Here is a 23,550-nt window from a genome sequence, read left to right as displayed (position 1 = left end):
CAATATGAAAATGAGGGAAAGTTTTCACAGTAAAATTAGGTCCAAGCAATGGGTCTTGTAAAATTATGCGGGATTAAAGCATTTCAGCTGACGATGCCATTCTCTTTTAGATGGTAGGGCTTGGGAAGGTACTTTGGATCCATAGCTATGCTACGCTGCCCCTTAACTTTCAAAAGGGGCAGAGGCAAAGGAATATCAGCTTTTTTGTAACAAGAGTATAGATCGCTTGCAAGTCTGACTACAAAATACCTAGAAGTAAATTGGACAATAGATTCATGCTGAAGGTCTCAAAAGTGCTGTCTGATATTCTTCCATACTTCTAGATATAAACAAAACTTTCTTTATGCTTAAGAAATAAGAGAAGATCTTCCATAGTGATTGCATCTTTGTAGGTGCTAAAGTGAGTATTATCTTGGAGAGGGAGGAGAGAGAGAGAGAGACCAAAAAAAAAAAAATTTTAATGTCTAATGGATAGTGAAATCCAGTAAAATGGATAGTTTACAGCTCACCAAAAGAGAATCATTTAAAAAATTTTTTTTGTTTATTTATTCTTGAGAGAGAGAGTGTGTGACAGAGCATGAGCTGGGGAGGGACAGAGAGAGGAGACACAGAATCCAAAGCAGGTTCCAGGCTCCAAGCTGTCAGCACAGAGCCCAATGCGGGGCTCAAACTCATGAACCACGAGATCATGACCTGAGCTGAAGTCGGACGCTTAACCAACTGAGTCACCCAGGAGCTCCAAGAGAATAATTTAAGAAGAGTGAAAAACAGAGAACAATCTGAGTGTTGATGGGAGGGTGGGGGAGAGGCATTGAGGAGGACACTTGTTGGGATGAGCACTGGGTGTAGTATGTAAGCGATGAACCGTGGGAATCTACCCCAAAAACCAAGAACACACTTTACACACTGTATGTTAGTCAATTTGACAATAAATTATATTTTAAAAAAAAGAAGAAGAAGAAGAGATTGAAAAGAGTAAGGGGGGGCACCTGGGTTGCACAGTCGGCTAAGTGTCCCAACTTTGGCTCAGATCATGATCTCACGGTTCGGGAGTTTGAGCCCCGCGTCGGGCTCTGTGCTGATGCCTCAGAGCCTGGAGCCTGCTTCAGATTCTGTGTCTCCTCTCTCTGCCTCTCCCCCCCTCATGCTCTCTCTCTCTCTCTCTCTCTCTCTCTCAAGAATAAATAAACATTTAAAAACATTTTTTTTTTTAAATAGAAAAGAGTAAGGGACACTGTGTTTGTAACATGTTCAGAGGGAAAGGGGTAGCACTTTCAAAAAAACAAGAAACTGATAGGGGACAGTTGATAGTCTCCCCAGCTTAAGGGAGGGAGTTGGATGTTGGAGAATTATCGGAAATGTATTGGTTAATTGGACCTGGAAAACTAAAAAGGCCATAAGAGTTTCCAATTAAGATAGTGTGGGTAACCCTGAGGCGCGTGGTCTCGTATGCTGCTGGAGGCCAAAATCAGATTCCAATGATTTAAAGAGCATATGGGATGCAGGAAGGTGGACAGCTGTTGTCTCCTGTACGGTGGTAAATATGAAGCATCATGTAGCATTGCCAAGAATTAAAGAAATGTAAATTAAGCTATAAAATTATCAATGATTTTTTTAAAAGGATAATTCTTTAGGATACCGAGGATGAGATGAGATGGGTATTCTTTTATAAGTTAAGTACTTCTGGTGGGAGCTCTAAGTGGTATGCCTTGTTGGGAATGTTTAGTAATCTTCATTAAAGACCTTTAAAATGTCCATATCCTAGATTCAGACAAAGAGCTACATACACACATATATTGATCACATTATCGGTGACAGAAAACACGAGAATGAGCTAAATGTTCAACTGGAAATAATTCCAGGTTTAATTCTGCTCTCTACAGTTGTATCACTCTGTGGCAATTGTTACTGGCAATTGTCTCCACTGTGGGGACATCTGACATCGTGCTTCCTTGCCCAAGCTTTAAGGGAGTTATGTTGCCATCAGAAGTCCCGAAGCCTTTGAACATTTAATATTTAATATAACAGCTTCTGGAGATGATACAACTTTTGAAAAAGAATCTTATTTGCAACTAGAGTGTAGTGAACAACAGTAATTATACAGTGTGGTTTCTCTTTACTTTTTTATAATTCATACAAAAGTGTTAAAAGCGTACTGAAATCAATAAAATAGCAAAAAAACGAGAAAATCAGATATTTTATTGGGTTTTTCAAATGCGCTAAAGGTGTGGCATCATGGAAATTATGTGTAGTAACTGTTTGAGGTAAGAGTCACCTCAGAGGATAAAGGACCTGCGGGGGTGGCCCCGTCCCTTTGCCTCTGCCACACGTGGGGCAACTCCAGGCACTGAGTACAACACAATTAAGTCCCATCAGATTTTTAAAATCTTGTTGGTGGCACGAAAGATAAAGAAATCTACATGCTTGTCTTATTTTCACATTACTCCTGCAAATGTGCTACAGACTCCGTTTTGTAAAATCTTTGCCATAATCTGATTCTGTTTAAAGAATTATCAAAAACGACGTATATTGTTTTTCATCTTCTCTCTGTAGTTACTTTCTTCTGCCTTCATTTTATCTACAATTATAAATAATTTTCACACTCTTAACCATATTCTTTCTAAATAAGTAACGACTGTCTTCCCTTGGAAAGTGAATTCATTTTTATTTGAAGAGAATGTATGGTGAAAGTTGATGTAGTCAGCCTCTTAACTTTACTTAATTTGTTCCATGAATAGAGCCTATGTTATAAAACTCACTGTTCTACCGGAACAGAAAAGAAACTCTTATATTTTAAAACCTTAACTTTTCTAAAATGTTACAAACAGTTCACCTTCTTAGTATGAGTTGGCCTTGTAGAAACATTGGTCAAGGCAGGATGTAGTCTCCCTTCTAGCAGAAGTATCATGGGATTTTTCCCAAGTCTCAAGATTGCAGGCTTGCTTTATAAGACAAGATTATTATAAGACAAGGCTATTCTGGGCATATGAGAAGGGTCTGAAACATAGGGCTATGAAAAGAGATTTTGAGTTTACTTTGTCTGGATATTTATCATTATTAAGACCGCCATATTCTGTAGAATCTGCCAAGCTGCTAAGCTTGGAATAGCATATGGCAGGAATGCACATATGAATACAGCCGTACTTACTCGTGTAAACTCACAGCTGTATGGGAAGTGCCACACTTTACATGGATTCTTTGCCAAAGAGGCATACTCGTAGAATGGGCAAGGACTAGGCCGGCAGTCAGGCAACCTGGGTTTTGCTGATGGCCTTGCCACTAACTGTGAACTCTCGAACAAGTGACTTTACCTCTTTAAGCGTGTTTTCTCATATGAAAAATAAAGAGGTCAGACTTAAGTTTTTTAGTTATTCATATGTGTGCTCCTGCTTACTGAAATTATTACTTCTATTTCTGACAGTAAGATGGACTGAATATTCAAGGAAACTCCAGGAATAGCACTCCTAAAAGTGGTGAATTGAATATTGGGGGGGGGGGGAGGGGGGGGAAGAGGAAGGAAATAAGAAAATGAAAAAAAACCTTGTAAATGCATGGCTGAGTTGGCAAGAAAAAGGGAAATTCTTAGGGCGCCTGGATGCCTCAGTCGGTTAAGCATCCAGCTCTTGATTTTGGCACAGGTCGTGATCTCGTGGTTCCTGAGATCAAGCGCCCCGTCAGGCTCTGTGCTGACAGGGTGAGTCTGCTCGGGATTCTCTCCCTCCTTCTCCATCTGCCCCCTCCCCCTCTCATTCTCTCTCCCTCTCTCTTAAAATAAGTAAAAAAACCATTTTTAAGGGAAATTCTTTGGAGATTCCAATGAATAGAAAATTTAAACCCAAAGGAGTAAATGCAAGAGCTGGCCTTTGTCCTAGCTAGTCCCTAGTGGCCTAGATCCTGGGTCTAGAAGCCATTCATGGGGAACAAGAGAGAACAGCCAGGGGCCCCCAAAACGTCAGGAGTCAGATCAAAGAATCCCTTCATAACGCCAGGACTCCCAGTAAGAAATACTGGCAGTGGGTCAACTAGAAAAGAATCCACCCCGCAGAGGACGGTTTCCACCTTGGCACTCCTGGAATGCAAAAAACAGGAAAAGCTCCCTGGAAAATCCCTAACCTTAAGCCCTCAATCACAGAGTTTGGGAGACAGAGTATGTATCACCCGTGTGTGGCCTGCGGAACCCCAAGCTGAAAGCTGGGCTTAAAGTGGAACTGTTGGTGCTGCTCCCAGGTGCCTAGGAGACACAGGCTTGGACCCATCCGAAGGAGTATGCTGTAGACAAGCCTCAAACAAGGCCTTCAGATAAAGTTACAAAGAACAGGAACACACGATGAAAAACAAAGGGCGGGGGTGGGGGGGTACCTGGGTGGCTCAGTCAGTTGCACCTCTGACTTTGGCTCGGGTCACGATCTCATGGTTCGTGAGTTCCAGCACTGCGTCGTGCTGTGTGCTGTCGGCACAGAGCCCGCTCAGATCCTGTCTCCCTCGCTGCCCCTCTCCCCCTCAAAAATAAATTTTAAAAATTAAATGCAATAAAAGTCTTGGGGCTCATGGGTGGTTCAGTCAGTTGACTGTCTGATTTTGGCTCAGGTCATGATCTCATGGTTCATGAGTTCAAGTCCCACATTGGGCACTTGCTGTCAGCGTGGAGCCCACTTCAGATCCTGTGTCCCCCTATCTCTCTGCACCTCCCCCACTCATGCACTCTCTCTCAAAAATAAACATTGAAAAAAGTCTGGATGCATGAAGATAAAGCACTATGAATGCTCAACAAAAGAAACTGTAGAATCCAATTTTCAAAGACTAAAGATATTTTTTAAATGTTAATTTGTTTATTTGGAGAGGGAGAGAGAGAATCCCAAGCAGGCTCTGTGCTGACAGCACCCCAGAGACTACAGATATTTTAATTATCAGATACAAATATGTTTTAAGGGGCACTTGGCTGACTCAGTCGGTGGAGCATGTGACTCTTGATCTCAGGGTTGTGAGTTCAAGCCCCACATTGGGTGTAGAGATTGCTTAAAAATAAAATCCTGGGGCGCCTGGGTGGCTCGGTTAGTTAAGCATCTGACTCTTGGCATTCGGCTCAGGTCATGATCTTGCAGTTCATGAAATCAGGCCCCGTGTCGTGCTCTGCACTGACAGCATAGAGCTGCTTGGGATTCCTGCGCTCCTTGCCCACCCCCCATCTCTCTCTCAAAATAAATAAATTTTTAAAAAATATATATATTTTTTAAGTGACAATATAGATATCTTTGTTATCTGAACTGAATAGATTCAAAATAGATTCAAAAAAATAGATAATTTTTTTTAAATGTGGTTGTTATCCTCAGGTATCTGAACTCTTAAAACACTTAAACACTTGCTATCTACAATTTAAGATTTGGGGAGCCCGTGTGGCTCAGTTGGCTGAGCATCAGACTTCGGCTCAGGTCGTGATCTCACGGTTCCTGAGTTCGAGCCCTGCGTCGGGCTCTGTGCTGACAGCTCAGAGCCTGGAGCCTGCTGTGGATTCTGTGTCTCCCTCTCTTTCTGCCTCTCCCCCACTCACACTCTGTCTTTCTCTCTCAAAAATAAATAAACATTAAAAAAATTTAAAAGTAATAATAAACTAAAATTTAAAACTCAAATAACACAGATTTCCTCACTGTCCAAATTCTCACTATACAATCCCAGAAATCAGATTCAAAATAGTGGGGAATTCTTGTGTGTTTTAAGTATGGTAAAGTGATAAAAGAATATAGAAGTTTCTAGGCAGATTGGAAAGAACCAAATACAACTTCCAAAAATGAAAATATAATTGAAATTAGAAATTCCTCTATTAAAAAGGTTAGATGGCTTAAACCAAGGGTTGGAAAACTACAGCCTGCAGATCAAATCTGGCTTGAGCCACCACCTGTTTTTGGCAGTAAAGTTTTCCTGGAGCACAGCCATGCTCAATCTGATTTCATGCTGCAATAGAAACCATATGGCATGCAAAGCATCAAACATTTGCTATTTGACCCTTTACAGAAAAAGTTTGTTGGCCCTAAATAGCTCATTAGATCAGATAAAGAGAGAATGCATGACCTGGAAGACAGAGCTGAAAAATTACCCAGAATGCAGGACAGAGGGTCACAGTGATGGAAAATAGGAGAGATTAAAGGACATGAAGGATGTAGTGAAAAGATCTAACCTACATATATAATTGGGTGACTCTAACCCACAAACTGTGAGATCATGACCCGAGCTGAAGTCAGACACTTAACTGACTGAGCCACCCAGGCACCCCTATATTGTAGATTTTTTAAAAATCAAGATAAAACGAAATTCCTGGACTACAGTAACATTTAAGGCAGAGATATAAGTTGTAATAGAATAAAGCATTCAAAGACCTTGGCTTTGTTTGGGAGGAGAGTAAGGATACTGATTAATTTTAAAATTTGTTAAATATATGTGTTAAAATGCCTAAAATGTTTAGTAAATATAAGAATAATTGAAATGGGATGTATAGCTTCCAAACTAGTAGAAGGGAAATATTCAAATAAACAGGTAAAACAGATGTTGTATGTGACTCCAGAAATGTGGACATTAAAAGTTTTCCTTTTGATAGATATGTAGCAGTGGAACAAAATATAGTGTCTGGAAATAGACTCATACATAATCAATTAACCTTTAACAAAAATGCAAAAACAGTTTTATGGAAAGAGGATAGTCTTTTCAACAAGCAGGGCTGGATTTATTGGACATCCACATGTAAAAAAATTAACGTTGATCAACAAATTACACCATATAGAAAAATTAACTCAAATAGATCATAGCCTAAATATAAAACTGAAAACTATAAACACGCAGAAGAAAACACAGGAGAAAATCTTTGTGACTTTGGATTAGCCAAAGATTTCTTAAGATACGACATTAAAAGCATGATCCATAAAATTTTTTTAAGTGGATAAATTGAACTTCATCAAAATTAACATTTGCTTCTCAAAAGACACACGAATGAAAAGGCAGGACGCCTGGGTGGCGCAGTTAGTTAAGCGTCTGACTCTTGATCTCAGCTCAGGTCTTGATCTCAGAGTCACGAGTTCAATCTCTGCATTGGGCTCAATGCTGGGTGTGGATCTTACTTTAAAAAAAAAAAAAAAGTGAAAGGCAAGCCAAAATAGAAAATATTTGCAGAACACGTATCTGACAAGGGACTAGAATATAAAAAAAGCTCTTACAACTTAATAGTAAGAAAACGACCCAATTTGGTTTTTGGTTTTTGGGTTTTTTGGATCAGGAAAATATTTGAACAGGCACTTTACTGAGGAAGGTATATGGATGGCCACATATCTGATAAGGCTTAATATTCAAAAATTTATAAAGAACTTCTACAACTCAGTAACAAAAAAACCATAGACTTTTAAATGGGCTGAAGAACAACTGAATAGACATTCTTCCAAAGGAGGCATACAGATGGTTAACAGACACATGAAAACATGTTTAACGTCGCTAATCACCAGAATCACAATGAGTTACCACCTCACACCTGTTAGAATGACTGTCATCAAAATGACAAGAGGTGACAAGTGTTGGCAGGGATGTAGAAAAAAAGGGAACCCTTGTGCACTGTTGATGGGAATGTAAATTGGTGCAGCCACCATGGAAAATAATGTGGAGACTCTTGAAAATTTTAAAAATAGGGACACCTGGTGGCTCAGTCAGTTAAGCATCCAACTCTTGATCTTGGCTCAGGTTATGATCTCACAGTTTGTGAGTTTGAGCCCTGTGTCGGTCTCTCTGCTGACAGCGCAGACCCCCCTTGGGATTCTCCCCCGCCCCTCCCTCTCTCTCTCTTTGCACTCCCCCTCTTGTGTTCTCCCTCTCTATAAATAAATAAAATTTAAAATATGTTAAAAATAGGGGCACCTAGGAGGCTCAGTCCATTAAGCATCTGACTCTTGGTATCGGCTCAGGTCATGATCTCATGGTTTGCGAGTTCAAGCCCCGCATCGGGTTTCTCTCTCTCCCTCTCTCTCTGCCCTCCTCCACATTCTCTGTCTCTCAAAATAAATAAACTTTAAAAATTAATTAATTAATAAAAAAATATATATTTAAAAGAAAAAATAATAAATAAAATAAAATAATCTATTAAAAATACAATGATCATATGATCCCAACAATCTCATTCTGGGTATGTATCCAGAGGAAATGAAAACAGGATATTAGTGGGTCATAAAATCAAGTAGTGATCGGGGCATCTGCGTGGCTCAGTTGGTTAAGCATCCAAGTCTCGATCTCACTTCAAGCTCCTAGTCGGGCTCCGCACTGGCAGTGCAGAGCCTGCATGGGATTCTGTCTCCCTCTCTCACTGCCTTTCCCCTGCTCACTCTCTCAAAATAAGTAAACGTTAAAAAAAAAAAGAGGCAGATCTACACTCCCATATTCACTGCAGCATTATTTACAGTAGCCAAGATGCAGAAACTAAGTGTCTGTCAGCAGATGAAAAGATAAGATGGGGAGTATCTATACAATAGAGTATTGATCACCCATGAGAAATAAGGAAATCCTGACATTTGCAACAACATGAATGAAACCTGAAGGCATTATGCTAAGTGAGGTAAGTCGGAAAAAGACAAATACTGTTTGATATCACTTGTATGTGGAATAAAAGAGCCAATCTTGTAGGAACGGAGAGTAGAATCATGGTCACTGTGGTTACCAGGGGTCGAGGGAGATGTTGGATACAAACTTCCAGTTAGAAAATAAGTAAGTTCTGGGGATCTAATGTACAGCGTTGTGATTACAGTTAACAACGCTGTATCATAGGGGCGCCTGGGTGGCTCAGTTGGTTAAGTGTCCAACTCTTGATTTTGGCTCAGGTCATGATCTCGCGGTTCGTGAGTTCAAGCCCCGCATCAGGCTTTGTGCTGACAGTCCAGAGCTGGCTTGGAATTCTCTCTCTCCGTCTCTCTACCCCTCCCCTGCTCATGCACACACTCTCTCTCTCCCTCTCTCTCTCAAAATAAATTTTGGAAGTTTATAAAAATTTAAAAAAATACATTGTATTATATACTTAAAAGCTGCTAAGATCTTAAATGTTCTCAGTGCAAAAAAAAAAAGATAATATGTGACATGATGGAGGTGTTAACTGGTGTTAAGATGGTAGCAACCAAATTGCAACATATACGTGTAGCAAACGGTCACATTGTATACCATGAGTTTACACAATGCTAGATGTCGGTTACATCTCAGTAAAGCTGGGGTGGGGTTAATCTCCATAATACATGAATGTTGATATGCCCCCGCCATCACCTCCACAACACCCAAACATACACTCATTCTCTGTACTGCTACAGATTTTGTATAGATTTACTGTTATCCACAGAGATTTAGGAAGGGTAAACATGTATCCTCAACATTCTTGGAAGAATGCACCATACTTATTGTTTAAGATAAACTCTAAGTTATCAAAACATTTTAACTAAGGGTATACAAATGAAAAATAAGCCCATGAAAAGATGGTCAATCATTAATCATTGGGGAAATGCAGATTAAAACTAGATACCCAGTAGAATGACTAAAATTAAAAAGACTGTCCATAGCAAGTGATGGTGAGGATGTGGAATAATTGTTACTCACTGCTGATGGAATGTAAAATGGGACAGCCATTGTAGCAAGTAGTTTGACAGTTTTTTTTAAAGTTAGACATATACTGAACCATACTATCTAGCCATTCTACTTCTAGGAATTTACTCGAGAGAAACTAAAGTATGTGCCCACACAAAGACTTGTACACAAATTATCCATAGCAGCTTTATTTCAAATAGCCCCAAACTGGAAGCAACCCGTAAGTCATCAACAGGGGACTGGATAAACTGTGATGTATCTGTACAACTCCTCGGCAATTGAATGGAAGGATACATACAACAACATAGCTGAATCTCTGCTGAGTGAAAGCTTCGGGAGTCGGATGCTGTAGCTGGTTGAGCTGTTACTGAAAGTGAGGCATTCAGGGCATCTGGGGGGCTAGGCTGGTTAAGCATCTGGCTCTTGATTTCGGCTCAGGTCGTGATCTCCCGGTTCATGAGATCGAGCCCCATGTCAGGCTCCACACTGACGGCACAGAGCCTGCTTGGGATTCTCTGTCTCCCTCTCTCTCTCTCTCTCTCTCTGCCGCTCTGCTGCTTTGCTCCCTTTCTCTCTCTAAATAAATAAACATTAAAAAAAAAAGTGAGGCATTGAAATCTCTTACTATTATTGTGTTACTGCCTTTTCTTCTTTCAGTTCTGTCCTTGTTTGCTTCATATATTGGTTGCTCAGCTGTTAAGGTGCATATATAATTGTTATAACTTCCTGGTGAATTGGCCCTTTGATCATTATATAATGTCCTTCTGTGTCTTTTTGATCATTTTCGACTTAAAGTCTATTTTTGAAATAAGTATGGACACTCCTGTTTTCTTTCAGTTCCCATTTACATGGAATATCTTTTTTTATCTATTCACTTTCAGCCTGTGTATGTCATTATATGTGAAGTTTGTCTCTTATAAATAGCATATAGTTGGATTTTTTTTTTTTACCCATCAGCCACTCTGTGTCTTTTTATTGGGGAGTTTAATCCATTCACATTTAAAATAATTACATATAGGGAAGTACTTAACTATTATCATTATGTTAAATTTTTTGTGTGCTTTATAGTTATTTTGCCCTTTATCTTCCTTGCTGCCTACCTTTTTATGTCTTTGTGGGGCTTGGGGGGTTTTGTTTTGTTTTGTTCTGTAGTAGCATACTTTGATTCCTTTCTCATTTTCCTCTGTGCATCTCCTATAGGCATTTTCTTTTTGGTTACCGTGGGAATTACCTAAAACATTCTATAGTTATAACAATCTATTTTAAACTAATAACAACTTCAATCACATACAAAAACTTTACTCCTTTACATTGCCCCATCACTGTGTATCAATGTTACAAATTACATCTTTTTATAATTTGTATTCTTTAACATAGTTGCAGTTATTTTTATGCTTCTGTATTCTATATCTGAATTAAAAATGACTTCTGTACTACCATGACAGTATTTCAGGATTCAGTGCTTATGTATATTTACCTTTACAGAGAGCTTTATGTTTTCATATGATTTTCTGTTCCAGTCTAGTGTCCTTTTGTTTCAACTTGAAGGATTCTGTTTAGCAATTCAATGCAAGCCAGAACTAGTGGTGATAAACTCTCCCAGCCTTTGTTTATCCAGAAAAGTCTTTACTTCTCTGTCCTTTCTGAAGGACAATTTCCCCAACTATAGTATTCTTGGTTGGCAGATTTTTCTTCCAGCACTTTGAATGTATCATCTCACTCCTTTCTAGCCTATAATGTTTCTGCTCGGAAATCTGATAATTGTATGGTTGGTCCCTTGTTTATGATGAATTAGCTTTTCTCTTGCTGGTTTTAAGATTCTTTGTCTTTGAATTGCCAGTTTGATTGTGTGTCTCAATGTGGTATTTTTTAGGTCCATCCTATTTGGAGTTCTTTGAGCTTCTTGAATTTGGATATTCATTTCCTTTCTCATATTTGGAAAATTTTCATACATTATTTCTTCAAATAATCTCTCTGTTCCATTCTTTCTCTCTTCTCCTTCTAGGACTCCTGTAATATGTATACTGATACGTTTATGCCCCATGATCTGAGTTTTGTTCCATAATTCTCTTAGGCTTTCTTCACTTTTCTTTATTTTTTTCTTTTTGTTCTTCTGATACAGTAATTTCAAATGACCTGTCTCTGAGCTCAGAGATCCTTTATTCTGCCTGATCACATCTGCTTTTGAACCCTTGTAGTGAATTTTTCAATTCAGTTATTGTATCCTTCAGCTCCAGAATTTCTGTTTGGTCCTTTTTCAGTTTCTGTCTTAGTTGACAGTTTACTTTTGTCTATGCTTCATGTTCTTGATTCCATTTATTGTCTGTCTATGTTCTCTTGTAGCACATTGACCTTATTTAAGACAATTATTTTGAATTTTTTGCCAGGTAATCAAATCAACGGATCGTCCTTTCCTCAGGGTCAGTTTCCGAAGATTCACTTTCTTTCTTTCATCGGGCCATGCTTTCATGTTTTTTGTGATTTCTTCATTTGAAGAAATAGCCACTTTTCCCTGGTTTTGGGGGGCTGGCTTCGTACAGGGAAAACCGTCACCAGTCAGTCCCACTGGAGACTATGGGGGTCTCCAAGTTTTTACAGTATGCGTCTTCTCTCAGCCTCTGCATGTAATTTCCCAGTTAGGTTTCAGGGTTCGTAATCTCTTCTTCCTCTGGGGTCCGTGTGGGGTGCTGCAGGCTCTCCAGCAGCCAGTAAGCTCCTGAGCCCTCTTGTTCTCCGCAGCCCCCGTGCACTCAGGGTATGCCAGTTCCTCGTTAGTGCTGGGGAGACCGGGCCCTGGGGATTCCCCCAGCCCTGCCTAAAGCCGGAATGTTGGCTGTATGTTCCACTCGGATCTTTCTTTGCTGAGGAAGGAAGAAGCTGTGAGCTGGACGCTTCCCCTGGTCGCGGCCGGCTGTGCAGCTTCTGGGTGCCGTGGGGGGAGGTAGTCAGTGCACCAAACCGCTGAGCTCTTTCGTTCTCATCCAGCGAGTACGCCGGTTCCTCGTCAGCACCCCGAGTCCGGCAAGACCGAAACCAGTGTGTCAGGCAGCACCCCGCGAGACGAAAATGCCGGAGGCGTGTTCCGCTCTTCTTGGTCCCCTCCCAAGGGGGACGTTGCATGTTGGGCTTTTTCTCCCAGTCGTGAGCTACGCGGGCTTGGGATAGCGGCTGACCCGGTTGAAATCGAATGGCCTTTCTCACCTGTTTCAGTGCAGTTGTCCTTGGACTTGAGTTTTCCTGGGGTACTGTAACTTCCTGAGTGGTTTCCGGAGTTCTCATAAAGGCTTTTAGGATTGTATGTTGTCAGATTGGTACCTTTGTGCGGGAGAAAGGTGGGAGGCTTCCCACTCTGACCACGAAGCTGTTAACTGTTGATATATACTACTTCATTAATCTCAGAAAATTCGTTCATCTCCCTTACTAATCTAGTCTTTTTTAACTCTTGACCATTTTAATAGGCATTGTTGAATCTTACATTTAGAATTAGGTGAAGGTTTAAATTATGTAATACTTGATACCTCCAAAAGAAGTAATGTAGCACTCTTAAGTTACCCAGCATGTAAAAATAAACTTACTGAAGCCATCACAAAGCATTAGAACCAGAACATTACTGCTCTGCCTACCTGTGTGCTTCTTCCCACTCCGTCTCCTGCCTTCCCCACGGGTAGCCACTATGAGGGTTTTTTTCTGTTTTATATACATTCAGGTTTATATTTGTTTAGTTTCTTGCCTTTTCACAATGTTATCAGGATGTAAACACTAGATTTAATTTTACTTGTTTTAACCTTTCTAAAAATGGTATCACTCAGTATGTAGTGATCTGACTTTATTTTTCTCACTTAATATGTTTCTAAGGTTAAGTAAACTTAAATAATTTTATGTTTATTCACCAGTTGTATTGTTTTGTTTTGTTTTTTTTTTTGAGAGTTGTCTATATACATTGTCCATTTCATGGGGGTATTATTTTTTTTTCTGGTATAGGTAAGCTTGAAGGATCCTTATTACTCTAAATTCTGTGATTCTAAGATTTTCCCTAATAAAAAGTATCATTTGGAAGTCTTAGTGTTAATTGATTGATAATTCAGATAAATTGATCTCCGTATTCTTGTTTTTGGAAGCTATTTGTTAACTCTTCTCTAGGAAATAGTAACTGTTATTTGTTGCAGTACTGAGATGAATATAATAACCTGATTTATTATTTAGCCATAAAACCCCACCTAGACTTACAAGTGCTTATCGATCCATTTGTCCCTCCCCATGTGTGGCAGTGTCACTCCTTGAAGTTGATTGAAAATTATGAAATAAGGATAGTCGCAATATATTCCCTCTCTGGCATTTATAATAATAGGAAGCGTTTAAAAACTGTATTCATGGGGGGGGCGGGGCGCCTGGCTGGCTCAGTCAGAGGAGCACGTGACTCTCAATCTAGGGATCGTGGCTTTGGGCCCCACGTTGGGTGTAGAGATTACTTACAAATAAAAATCTTTAAAACAAAAAAATCAGTATTCATGGCTTTTCAAGTTGGACATTTGAAGTTTTTGTACGGAGTCAGTTTTTATTTTTTTAAGGTTTGCTCTTTCCACAGGATTGGAATGCTTTAGTGTGTTGGGATTTCAGAAGGCCTACAGATGTCTGAGGGAATGTGAGAGTTTTGTTTTACTCATATATATGACTTATATCTATATGAAAAGTGAAAAAGAAATATTGCCTAAAGCAACGGTTTTCAAATTTTTGACCTGAGCTCACTCAAGCACTTTGAAAGATAACCATTTACACCTACAGATGGAAAAGATGAGCTCAACTGTAACAAAAAATTAGGAGCAAAATAAAAACAAAAACAAAAAAACAATGTATACAACCATTCAGTGCCTAAAACTAAGCATTTCATTTTCCAGTAATAACAATGGGGGGAAATGGTTATGTTTTCTGTAAGAATTTAGAGAGAAATTTGGCCACCATTAAAATGTGGGGATCTTAAAGACCATCTTGTTTTAGTTTATTCCCGGAGACATTATCAATAAACTAAAATATAAAGTATAGTCAGAAAATAAATGATCAGTGGATGTTGATAGACAGACTACTCTCATTTTTCACTTTTGTGAAGCTCCCATAATAGGAAAAAATAACATTGTGGGAATTTTAAGGGAAGGAAATAAAAACGATGGGGCTAGAGGAGTGTTTCTTTGAAAAATATGATAGAAGTTCAAGGTTAAGAACTACTACTAATGTTTCCTACTACCGTGAGTGTTCGACCCGGTCTGAAAATCTTCAGTGCTATGGATTGCAGGATTTCCCATGGCAGCCAGTCCGTGTTTGGATGCTACAGTCCTCTTAGTTTTTCCTCATACGGAGCCAAAACGTCTTCTCCACAGGGCGAATCTAATCCTGAAGAAGGTGACTACACGGTCTCTGTCCTCTCCTGCCTCTTCTGCTGTGTTTCATTTGATGTGATTTTAGGGCCACTCACCAGCCTTGATAACGAGGTTGATGATACAGCTCATACTGATCTTATGACTTCCTATTTGTTTTCTCTCCAGCTGCCCTTTGTTCTTTACTAGGGATATTCGTCAACGTGGTCTCTAACTTCTCACCAGTGAATCTACAAAATTGAAACCTGTAACTAAGCGTACATGCGAAAGAACGCATACAAAGACTACTTTCCAGTGCTGTTTTATCTATGTTAAAGATTCCCAAGAAGAGATTCCTTTTAAGTTTCAGAAAACCAGAATTATATCCCTCAGAAGGTGGCTTCCAAACGAAACAACGTGTTTCTTGGCGAATAAGTATACTTTAAGATTCGTAATGTAGTGTTCTGTGTTCTCAACGTGTCGAATGCATTTTTATCTTTGTGTTTTCAGATAGTGGCCAGAACTGCAGTGCCAGTAGTAAAGGTGAACGACTAAGTGTCAAACTCAGAGCTTTACCTGGGACAAACGAACCTTATGAAAGTAGCAGTAACAAAGAAATAGGCAAGTGCTGGTGCCCCCCCCTCCCCAGTTCCTACAGGCATAACAGGTCTGGAGAAGATTTGGTGAGATGGCAAATTGTGTAACTGGGCATTGAGAATGTTTTGTGTACAGACAAAATTTTAGATGATCTGGGAGAGCATTTCTGTTCACTCAGTTCAGTGTAGATTATGAGACTAACTGGTTTCACGTCTGTTTTGTTTTTTCTGTATTATTCTAATATAACCATTTATTTTGAAACCTAGATGCCTCCTATGTGGATCCACTGGGCCCTCAAATAGAAAGACCAAAAACTGCAGCAAAAAAAAGAATTGACGAGGATGATTTTGCTGATGAAGAGTTAGGAGATGATTTGCTTCCAGAATAATAGACACTTAAAATGTTACTTACTAAAGGAAAGAAATTGCCTTATAATACTTATATGAAACTTTGGAATAAATACCCCAGTTTTAATTTTGTACACTGTCAAAACTTTAAATAAGTGTATTCTGTTCTATGAGATGGGTCTAAGTTTTGTTTTGTTTTATGTGGAATAAAGATATGTGAAACTAATACTTCAGGCTAGTGAGTTCCTTCCTTACTCTTAAAAACATTGACCATACTAAGAAATGCAGTTTGTAGCACTGCCTAGTACCTACATACATGTAAGTATGTGGGCGTGTTCATAAAAATTCACTGTTAGTACTGGAGTGTGTGCTCATACTTTCTGTGATTTCATTAAAACAGTGTTAGCAATGAAAACACTACATTGATTCCATGGTTCACAGCCTATAATATACAGTGTTAGGACTGTATATCGTGGATGAATCTGTAGTTAAACTAAATTACTTGGAGTTTAGAAACTGTTAAGTCTTGGGGCTCCTGGGTGGCTCAGTCAGTTAAGCGTCTTGATTTCGGCTCATGAAATGATCTCACGATTCGTGAGATCGAGCCCGCCATCGGGCTCAGTGCAGAGCCTGCTTAGGATTCTCGTCCTCCTCTCTCTTTGCCCCTCCCCTGCTCACATTCTCTCTCCCTAAATAAATAAAAAAACATTTAAAAAAAAGAAAGAAACTGTTAAGTGTTTGGAAGTTTTGCCTCATGGGGGTTATAATACTGTTGAAAACAGTTATGTTTTGGAGGCAGTTCAAAGTATAGTAAGAGAAAATCAAACCATAACCCTGTTGCTCCGCTCTGTATTTCCTTTCTACCTTCAGGCCAGTGGCATGTACCAACAGCACTGAGCAAGTCCCCTTCTTGACTTGGGATTTGGGTTGGAAGCCTGGACTTCCTGCACTTTTCTTTAGCAATGTGTCTGGCTGATCGGCAATGTCCAGAGGAATCGCCATGACGGGGCGGTCGGAAGTGGCTCATCTTTAAAATTCCCTAGAGAGGGTGGACCTGCCCATCTTAACATGGTGTCCACAACGGGCACACCACTGTTAGGTGCGGGAAGAAGAAAACCAAAATTAGATCGCAGTTGCTGCTCCCAAGATGTAATGGGGAGGCATTCAACAAGTACACTCAACATCTACGTACAAGACTCTAGGGATACAGCAGTGAACAGGACAGAACAAGACGCTGCCCTCAAAGAGCTTAAATTCTGGTGCGGAAGAAAGACAATAAATACATATTTTGAAAGGACTTCAGATGTTGCTAAATGCAGTTAATAAGACTCACCCATATGAGGACTTTAAGAGACAAAACATATGAACAGAAGGAAAGGGAAACAAAAATAAAAACAGGGAGGGACACAAAACGGAAGAGACTCATAAATATGGAGAACAAACTGAGGGTTATTGGAGGGGTTGTGGGAGGGGGGAGGGGATAATGGGTAGGGACACTAAGGAATCTACTCCTGAAGTCATTGTTGCACTATATGCTAACTAGTTTGGATGTAAATTTGAAAAAATAAAAAATTAAATTAAAAAAAGAATACTGATAACATAATGAATAGAAGCAAAGATTTCATCATCTCATTATGTGAAATGGATATATATGCTGTGGTCTTGTACATCTGAGCAAGACAAGAGAATTTATTGCTTGAGTTTTAGAAAGAATTTAAATGCAACTCTCATTATGATATGAATTTGTCTTTACAGGGTGTGAAGGATCCTGAATAAACAGATCATTTATCACGCATTTGGAAATATAATGTTCCAGATATAATTTTGATATATGTAATATATGCAGGTAAATATTTAATTGTATGAAAGTTTACAAAATGGATACGAAAAAGATTAAAGTACAAAAATAAATGAACAAAGAATACAAATAATTAACACAAAATAAAATGCAAACATAGGAAGCTAGAACTCCACCGTAAGTTTAAAAGTAAATTAAAACAATTTCAATGTTTTATCAGCAAATATGTGTGTATGTTTAATTAAGAAGTTATGTATACTATAATGATTCCGCCCCTGTAAAAAAGTTCACTAAAGAAAGAAGTTGATTTTTTTTGATATGGAAAAAATAATAAAATTAAAATAAAATAATAAAATAAAAATAAAATATAAAAGCCTAAGAAGATTTAGGGGCCCCTGGGTGGCTCAGTTGGTTAGCGGCCGACTTTGGCTCAGGTCATGATCTCACAGTCTATAGTTTGAGCCCCGCGTCGGGCTCTGTGCTGACAGCTCGGAACCTGGAGCCTGCTTCGGATTCTGGGTCTCCCTCTCTCTCTGCTTCTCCCCAACTCCTGCTCTGTCACTCTCTCAAAATTAAATAAACATTAAAAAAAATTTTTTTTTAATAAATGAAAGCCTAAGAAGATTTAAAGTTAAATCTCCCACAATCTTAGGGTCCTTAGGAGACAAAATCCTGCGATAAGGAAGGGCTTTCCACAAATACACAATTTGTCTACCCTTAAGACATTTGCTGTTTTGTGAAGCTATGGGGCAGGAGGCTAGTGATCTAAATTCAGAACCTCCGGTGGGGGCTGACTTGACTCTCTTGCTCTCTTTCACAGCTGAGGAGACAGATCTGCCAGGCTCTCAGTCAAAAGCCCAGAAGGACAGACAGGAACCAAGGGTGGACTGATTTACAAAAACTGCAACCCGACTCTAGCCCCAGCTCAATCCCTGACTGGACTGACATCATTAGTCCCAAATCATCTCTGACTAGCTGAAGAAAGAAGTTTCTCTGGTAACAGTATCATTTGCAGCCTCTGTGTTCTCATATATAACATTAGGCATACAGTAAAAAGCAAAGAGCAAGAAAATGGCCAACAAACATAAAACATAAATATAATCAGACCCTTAGATAATCCAGATAATGGATCTATCAGATGGGCTTTAAAATAACTATGATTAGTATATTAAAACAGAGGAAAGATGGACAAAATGAATGAAAAGGTAGAGAATTTCAACAGGATATTGGAATCTAGGAACAAGAGAAAAACGAATACCCTAAAACTGAAAGATATAATATTTGAAATTATCTTATTTGGATGGATTTAACAATATGATGGACACAACAGAAGTCAGGATTCGTGAAAAGGTCATTAGAAAATATCAAAATTGAAGCACAAGTGAAGAATGGAAAGAATAAAGCAGATGATAAGAGATATTTTGAACATGGTCAGAAGTTTAAATAAGCATAATAGGAATCTCAGAAAGAGAGGAAAGCACATAGAGTAGAAACATTTGAAGAGGTAGTGTCTAGAATTATCTCAAAATGATGAAAGGCATCAACTCACAGGTGTAGGGAGCTCAGTGAACACAATGAGCGTAGATTCAAAAAGAAAACTGCACCCTAGAGATACACTTGATGCTTAAAACCAAAGATAAAGAAATGCTTTAAAATAGAAAAAAAGAGGACACACTATCTTAGAGGAACAACAATACGACTTAAGACTGACTTTTCCATAGAAACTATGGAATCAGAAGACAATAAGAATGACATCTTTAAGGTGCTGAAAGAAGGGGTGCTGGGGTGGCTCAGTTAAGCCTTTGACTCTTGATTTCAGCTCAGGTCATGATCTTGCGGTTCGTGAGTTCAAGCCCTGCGTTGGGCTCTCCACTGACAGCTTGGAGCCTGCTTGGGATCCTCTCTCCCTCTCTTTCTGGCCCTCCCCTCCTCACACTGTATCTCTCTCTCACACATACTTAAGTAAATAAAAATTTTAAAAAATAAACAAAGTGCTGAAAGAAAAAACTCTGCCAACCTAGAATTCTCTTGCAGTGAATATATCTTTCAAGTGTTAAGGTTAAAGACTTCTCAAACAAAATCTGAGAAAATTAATTGCTGTAAGACTAGATCTATATAAGAAACACTTTATTTCTACAGGCTAAAGGAAAATTATCCTAGAAAGAAGCATTATTTAAAACAACAATAGCAATGATTTGTGGGGTTTTAACATATATAGAGAAAAAAAAGACAATAGTTTCCCAAAGATTAGGAGGAAATATTCATCAGATTGCTCTGAGGTTACTATATTGTTCAGATAGTGGCAAACTGTAATAAATCAAAGATACGTATTGAAGTCTCTAGAATAACAACTGAAATACAAGAATTTATGTTTAAAAATAGAACAAGAAACAAATATAGAAAGAATGATAAAAATCACCATCTCACAACCACCACAATAGTAACTGATTCAATAATCAGTTGTTCTAAAGCAAGTGGAGGAAAGTTTGATGAGAACAGTATATTTACATGGCCTCAAAGTATTTCCCCACAAATTACTCATTAATTACAAGACGGAAAAATCCTAATTTTGGATAAATTTGGTGGACACCCTCAACTTGTGACCAAAATTAATACCACTAATAATGGGATGAATTAAAACCATGTGCCTCCTGATGTGATGCTGAGAGTGCCCAAGATTTCTTAGTTGGTACTCTTCCCCAAAACACCTAACCTGAACCTACTCATGAGGAAGTATCCCAAATTGAGGAACATCCCCAACATCACTGGCCTGAACTTTTCAAAAATGTTAAGATCATGAAAGACAAGAATGTCAGAGAAACTGCTCCAGATTAAAGGAGACAGACATGTCAACAAAATGTACTGCATGGTCCTCATTCAGATCCTGGACTGGGGGAAATTTGCTCTAAAGGACACTGTAGGGACAGTTGGTTATACAGGAAGAGGTCTATTAGATAATATGACTATTAAGTATAAAATTTCCTGGTTTTGATAATTGCACTGTGGTTATATAACTGAATGCCCTTCTTCCTTAGAAATACACACTGAAGTATTTTGGAACAAAGGGTCCTGATAATCAGAAAAAAATACAATGATAAATGTGGGAAAATGTTAATAACGGATTTGAGTGAAGGGTATCTAGAGTTATTTGTACTATTACAACTTTTCTATAAACCTGAAATTATTTCATAATAGAAGTTTTTTAAGCTAATGAAAGATAAAACATAATAAAAGTACTTGATTCATCCAAAAAAGGCAGGAAAGGAAAAATAAAGGAATAAAGAACAGATGGACAAATAGAAAACAAGTAACAGGATTAAATCCAATTATATTAGAATTTACACAATATTAGTAATTACAAAAAAGTAAACCCAATTTTGTTAATAATTATATAATTAGTAAATGCTAATTATACTAGTAATTGTTACATTATTAAATACAGTAAATGTAAGATTACACTTTCCAATTAAATGACAAAGCTTATCAGACCGGAGTAAAAAATAAGGCCCTGGGGTGCCTGGGTGGCCCAGTCGATTAAGCATCTAACTCTTGATTTTGTCTCAGGTCACAGATCTCACGGTTCATGAGTTCGAGCTCCAAATCAGTGCAGAGCCTGCTTGAGATTCTCTCTGTTTCTCCCCTTCTTGTTCTCTCTCTCTCTCTCTCTCCCTAAGTAAATAAAAACTTTTTTTTAAACATTTTTTAAAAGACCCAACTACATGTTACTTACAAGAGACACATTTTATTTTATTTTTTAATGTTTTATTTATTTTTGAGAGAGAGAGAGAGAGAGAGAGAGAGAGAGACAGTGTGAGTGGGGGAGGGGCAGAGAGAGAGGAAGGGAGAATCTGAAGCAGGCTCTAGGCTCTGAGCTGTCAGCACAGAGCCCAACGCAGGACTTGGGCTCATGAACCTCAAGATCATGACCTGTGCCAAAGTCCGATGCTTAACTGACTAAGCCACCCAGGCGCCCCACAATAAATATAAGGGCTCAGATAGGTTGAAAGTGAAAAGATGGAAAAAGATATATAAACATTAATCCAAAGGAATAAGGACTAAGGCAGTGCTCAAGTATGTAAAAGGGTGCAAAAAAATCTAATAATTGGATAAACACAATTGACTGGCAATTGTATCATTTCAACCTTGTTAAAACTTATCGCAATGAAGCATTGGAGATAAATACCCAACTGGAGTAAGTTGAGCAGAAAATGGGAAGTGGGGTTTTGGAGCCAGAAAATAAAAACAGCTCAGAACATTTTGTTATAAAAGGAAGCAAATTAGATGGTTGATAGAGTGGGAACTGGGGTCAAGGGATTATGAAATGTATCAGGAAAGAAGGCAGGATATATGAAAGTGAATGCAAGTAGGTCAGTATATTTGGTGGTAGAGTAGGTCTCATCTGTGTGTGTGCAACATTTGGTGAGGAGGGAAATGGGTAGCAGAGATTTGAGAGAGAGGAAATGTGAGTGATCTTAGTAAAAGGGAATAGAACTGGAAAAATGTAATACATGTGTGTGTTGAATGCTAATCTGGGATTTGTGATCAGAAATTAGAATTGAGTCTAGTCAACCAAGTTGTAGGATTTCAATGGAGTTGGGATTGTGAGCAAATATTAAGAGGAAAAAAGGGGCAAGGGATTGTGTTTGCAACGGTGTGGTAACAGTGCTGAACCGTGAACTCTAGACAAGGAGGGAAGGTCTCAAGAATGGGATGCTTAGTAGAAAAGTGGTAGGAGGTAGGTAGGTAGTTAGAGGGTAGATGCAGGACCTGATGAGATGAATGAATTACAGGAGTGGAGAAAGGAAGTGAGTGTCAAGGAGTACGTATTTGAGACTATACGTTGGCATGTGTACTGGTACAGTTATCGGTAATGATGATACCTGGAGTAGGACAATACGATAGTTGAGAGATAACGGGAGAAAAGATCATCGGACCGAAGGCATTTGGAATCAACTGTGTGGATGTCAGAGGTGCCAGGAATGATGAGCAGAAGTACCGGTAGATCCAGGGGCTAACCGAGAAGGTGGCGGCAATAAAGAGAACCGGTGGGAAAATGTGACAGTCCTTTGAAGGAGGGAAGAAAGCCTGGGGAGGTAGGTACCTCAGCAACCCACGAAGCTAAGCAGGGACGCGGCCGGCCTCACGCTGGCTTTTGGAATCATGGTGCCTACAAGTTTTTCCCAACAGCTCGGGTCTCTTGGAGGTTGTGGCTGGTGCTGGAGTGGCTGAGTGAACGAGGGGTAAGAGGCAGGAGCTGAAAATGACTTGAAATCATCCGTGACTAGAAGGAAGGTGACATCTTCAGTAAAGAGCACCAGAGAGGCATTAATTTTTAAGGGAACGTGAGGAACTTGGTTTTGAGCATTTTGTTGTCTTTTTCTCACTTTTCTTAAATTTGGATTAAAAGGAAATTTTTTTTTTAAGACTGGCTTCCTCATGGTGTGACAGAGTCCCGGCACGCCACAGAAAGATCATAGCCTTTTTGTTGTTTTTAGTTTTGTTTTTTTTTAATGTTTACTTTTGAGAGAGAGAAACAGAGTGAGCGGGGGGGGGACACAGAATCTGAAGCGGGCCCCAGGCTCCGAGCTGTCAGCAACAGAGTCCAACGCGGGGCTCAAACTCACGAACTGCAAGGTCGTGACCCGAGCCGAAGTCGCGGGCTTAGCCGACTGAGCCACCCAGGCGCCCCTGGATTTAATTAACAAGTTTATCTCACACGTGCACACACAGACGTGAGGGCGACGACGAAATACCGGACGAAACACTTCGCACCTGTGGCTCGATTCTCTCAACTCTGTCTAGTCTCACAGAGATGGATTTTATGTTCTATCGAGCAGGTGAGTGTTTTCAGGTGAAGCAGTTGGGAAGT

At 39.2% G+C, this 23,550-nt stretch overlaps 1 protein-coding gene across 9 annotated transcripts in view; it reads left to right on the top strand.

Moving 5' to 3' along the window:
• The window catches only part of IFT88 (intraflagellar transport 88), a 130,511-nt gene extending 114,402 nt beyond the window's left edge, over positions 1 to 16,109 (top strand). For 8 of the 9 annotated variants that reach the window (XM_019448021.2, XM_019448018.2, XM_019448020.2 and 5 more), the window contains 2 exons: positions 15,450 to 15,560; positions 15,803 to 16,109. In XM_019448021.2, coding sequence (XP_019303566.1) covers positions 15,450 to 15,560; positions 15,803 to 15,924 — 233 coding nt within the window. In that variant the 3' untranslated portion in view covers positions 15,925 to 16,109. The remainder of the gene's footprint in view (positions 1 to 15,449; positions 15,561 to 15,802) is intronic. The other variant, XR_008421612.1, reaches the window with a different exon arrangement.
• Positions 16,110 to 23,550: the final 7,441 nt, after the last annotated feature.

Source organism: Panthera pardus, unplaced genomic scaffold, assembly GCF_024362965.1.
Source record: "Panthera pardus isolate Hobbes unplaced genomic scaffold, ASM2436296v1 HiC_scaffold_1, whole genome shotgun sequence".
In the NCBI taxonomy this organism is placed as follows: Eukaryota; Metazoa; Chordata; class Mammalia; order Carnivora; family Felidae; genus Panthera; species Panthera pardus.
The sequence above is the reverse complement of the archived record's forward strand: the minus strand, read 5'-3'. Positions and strand labels throughout refer to the sequence as shown.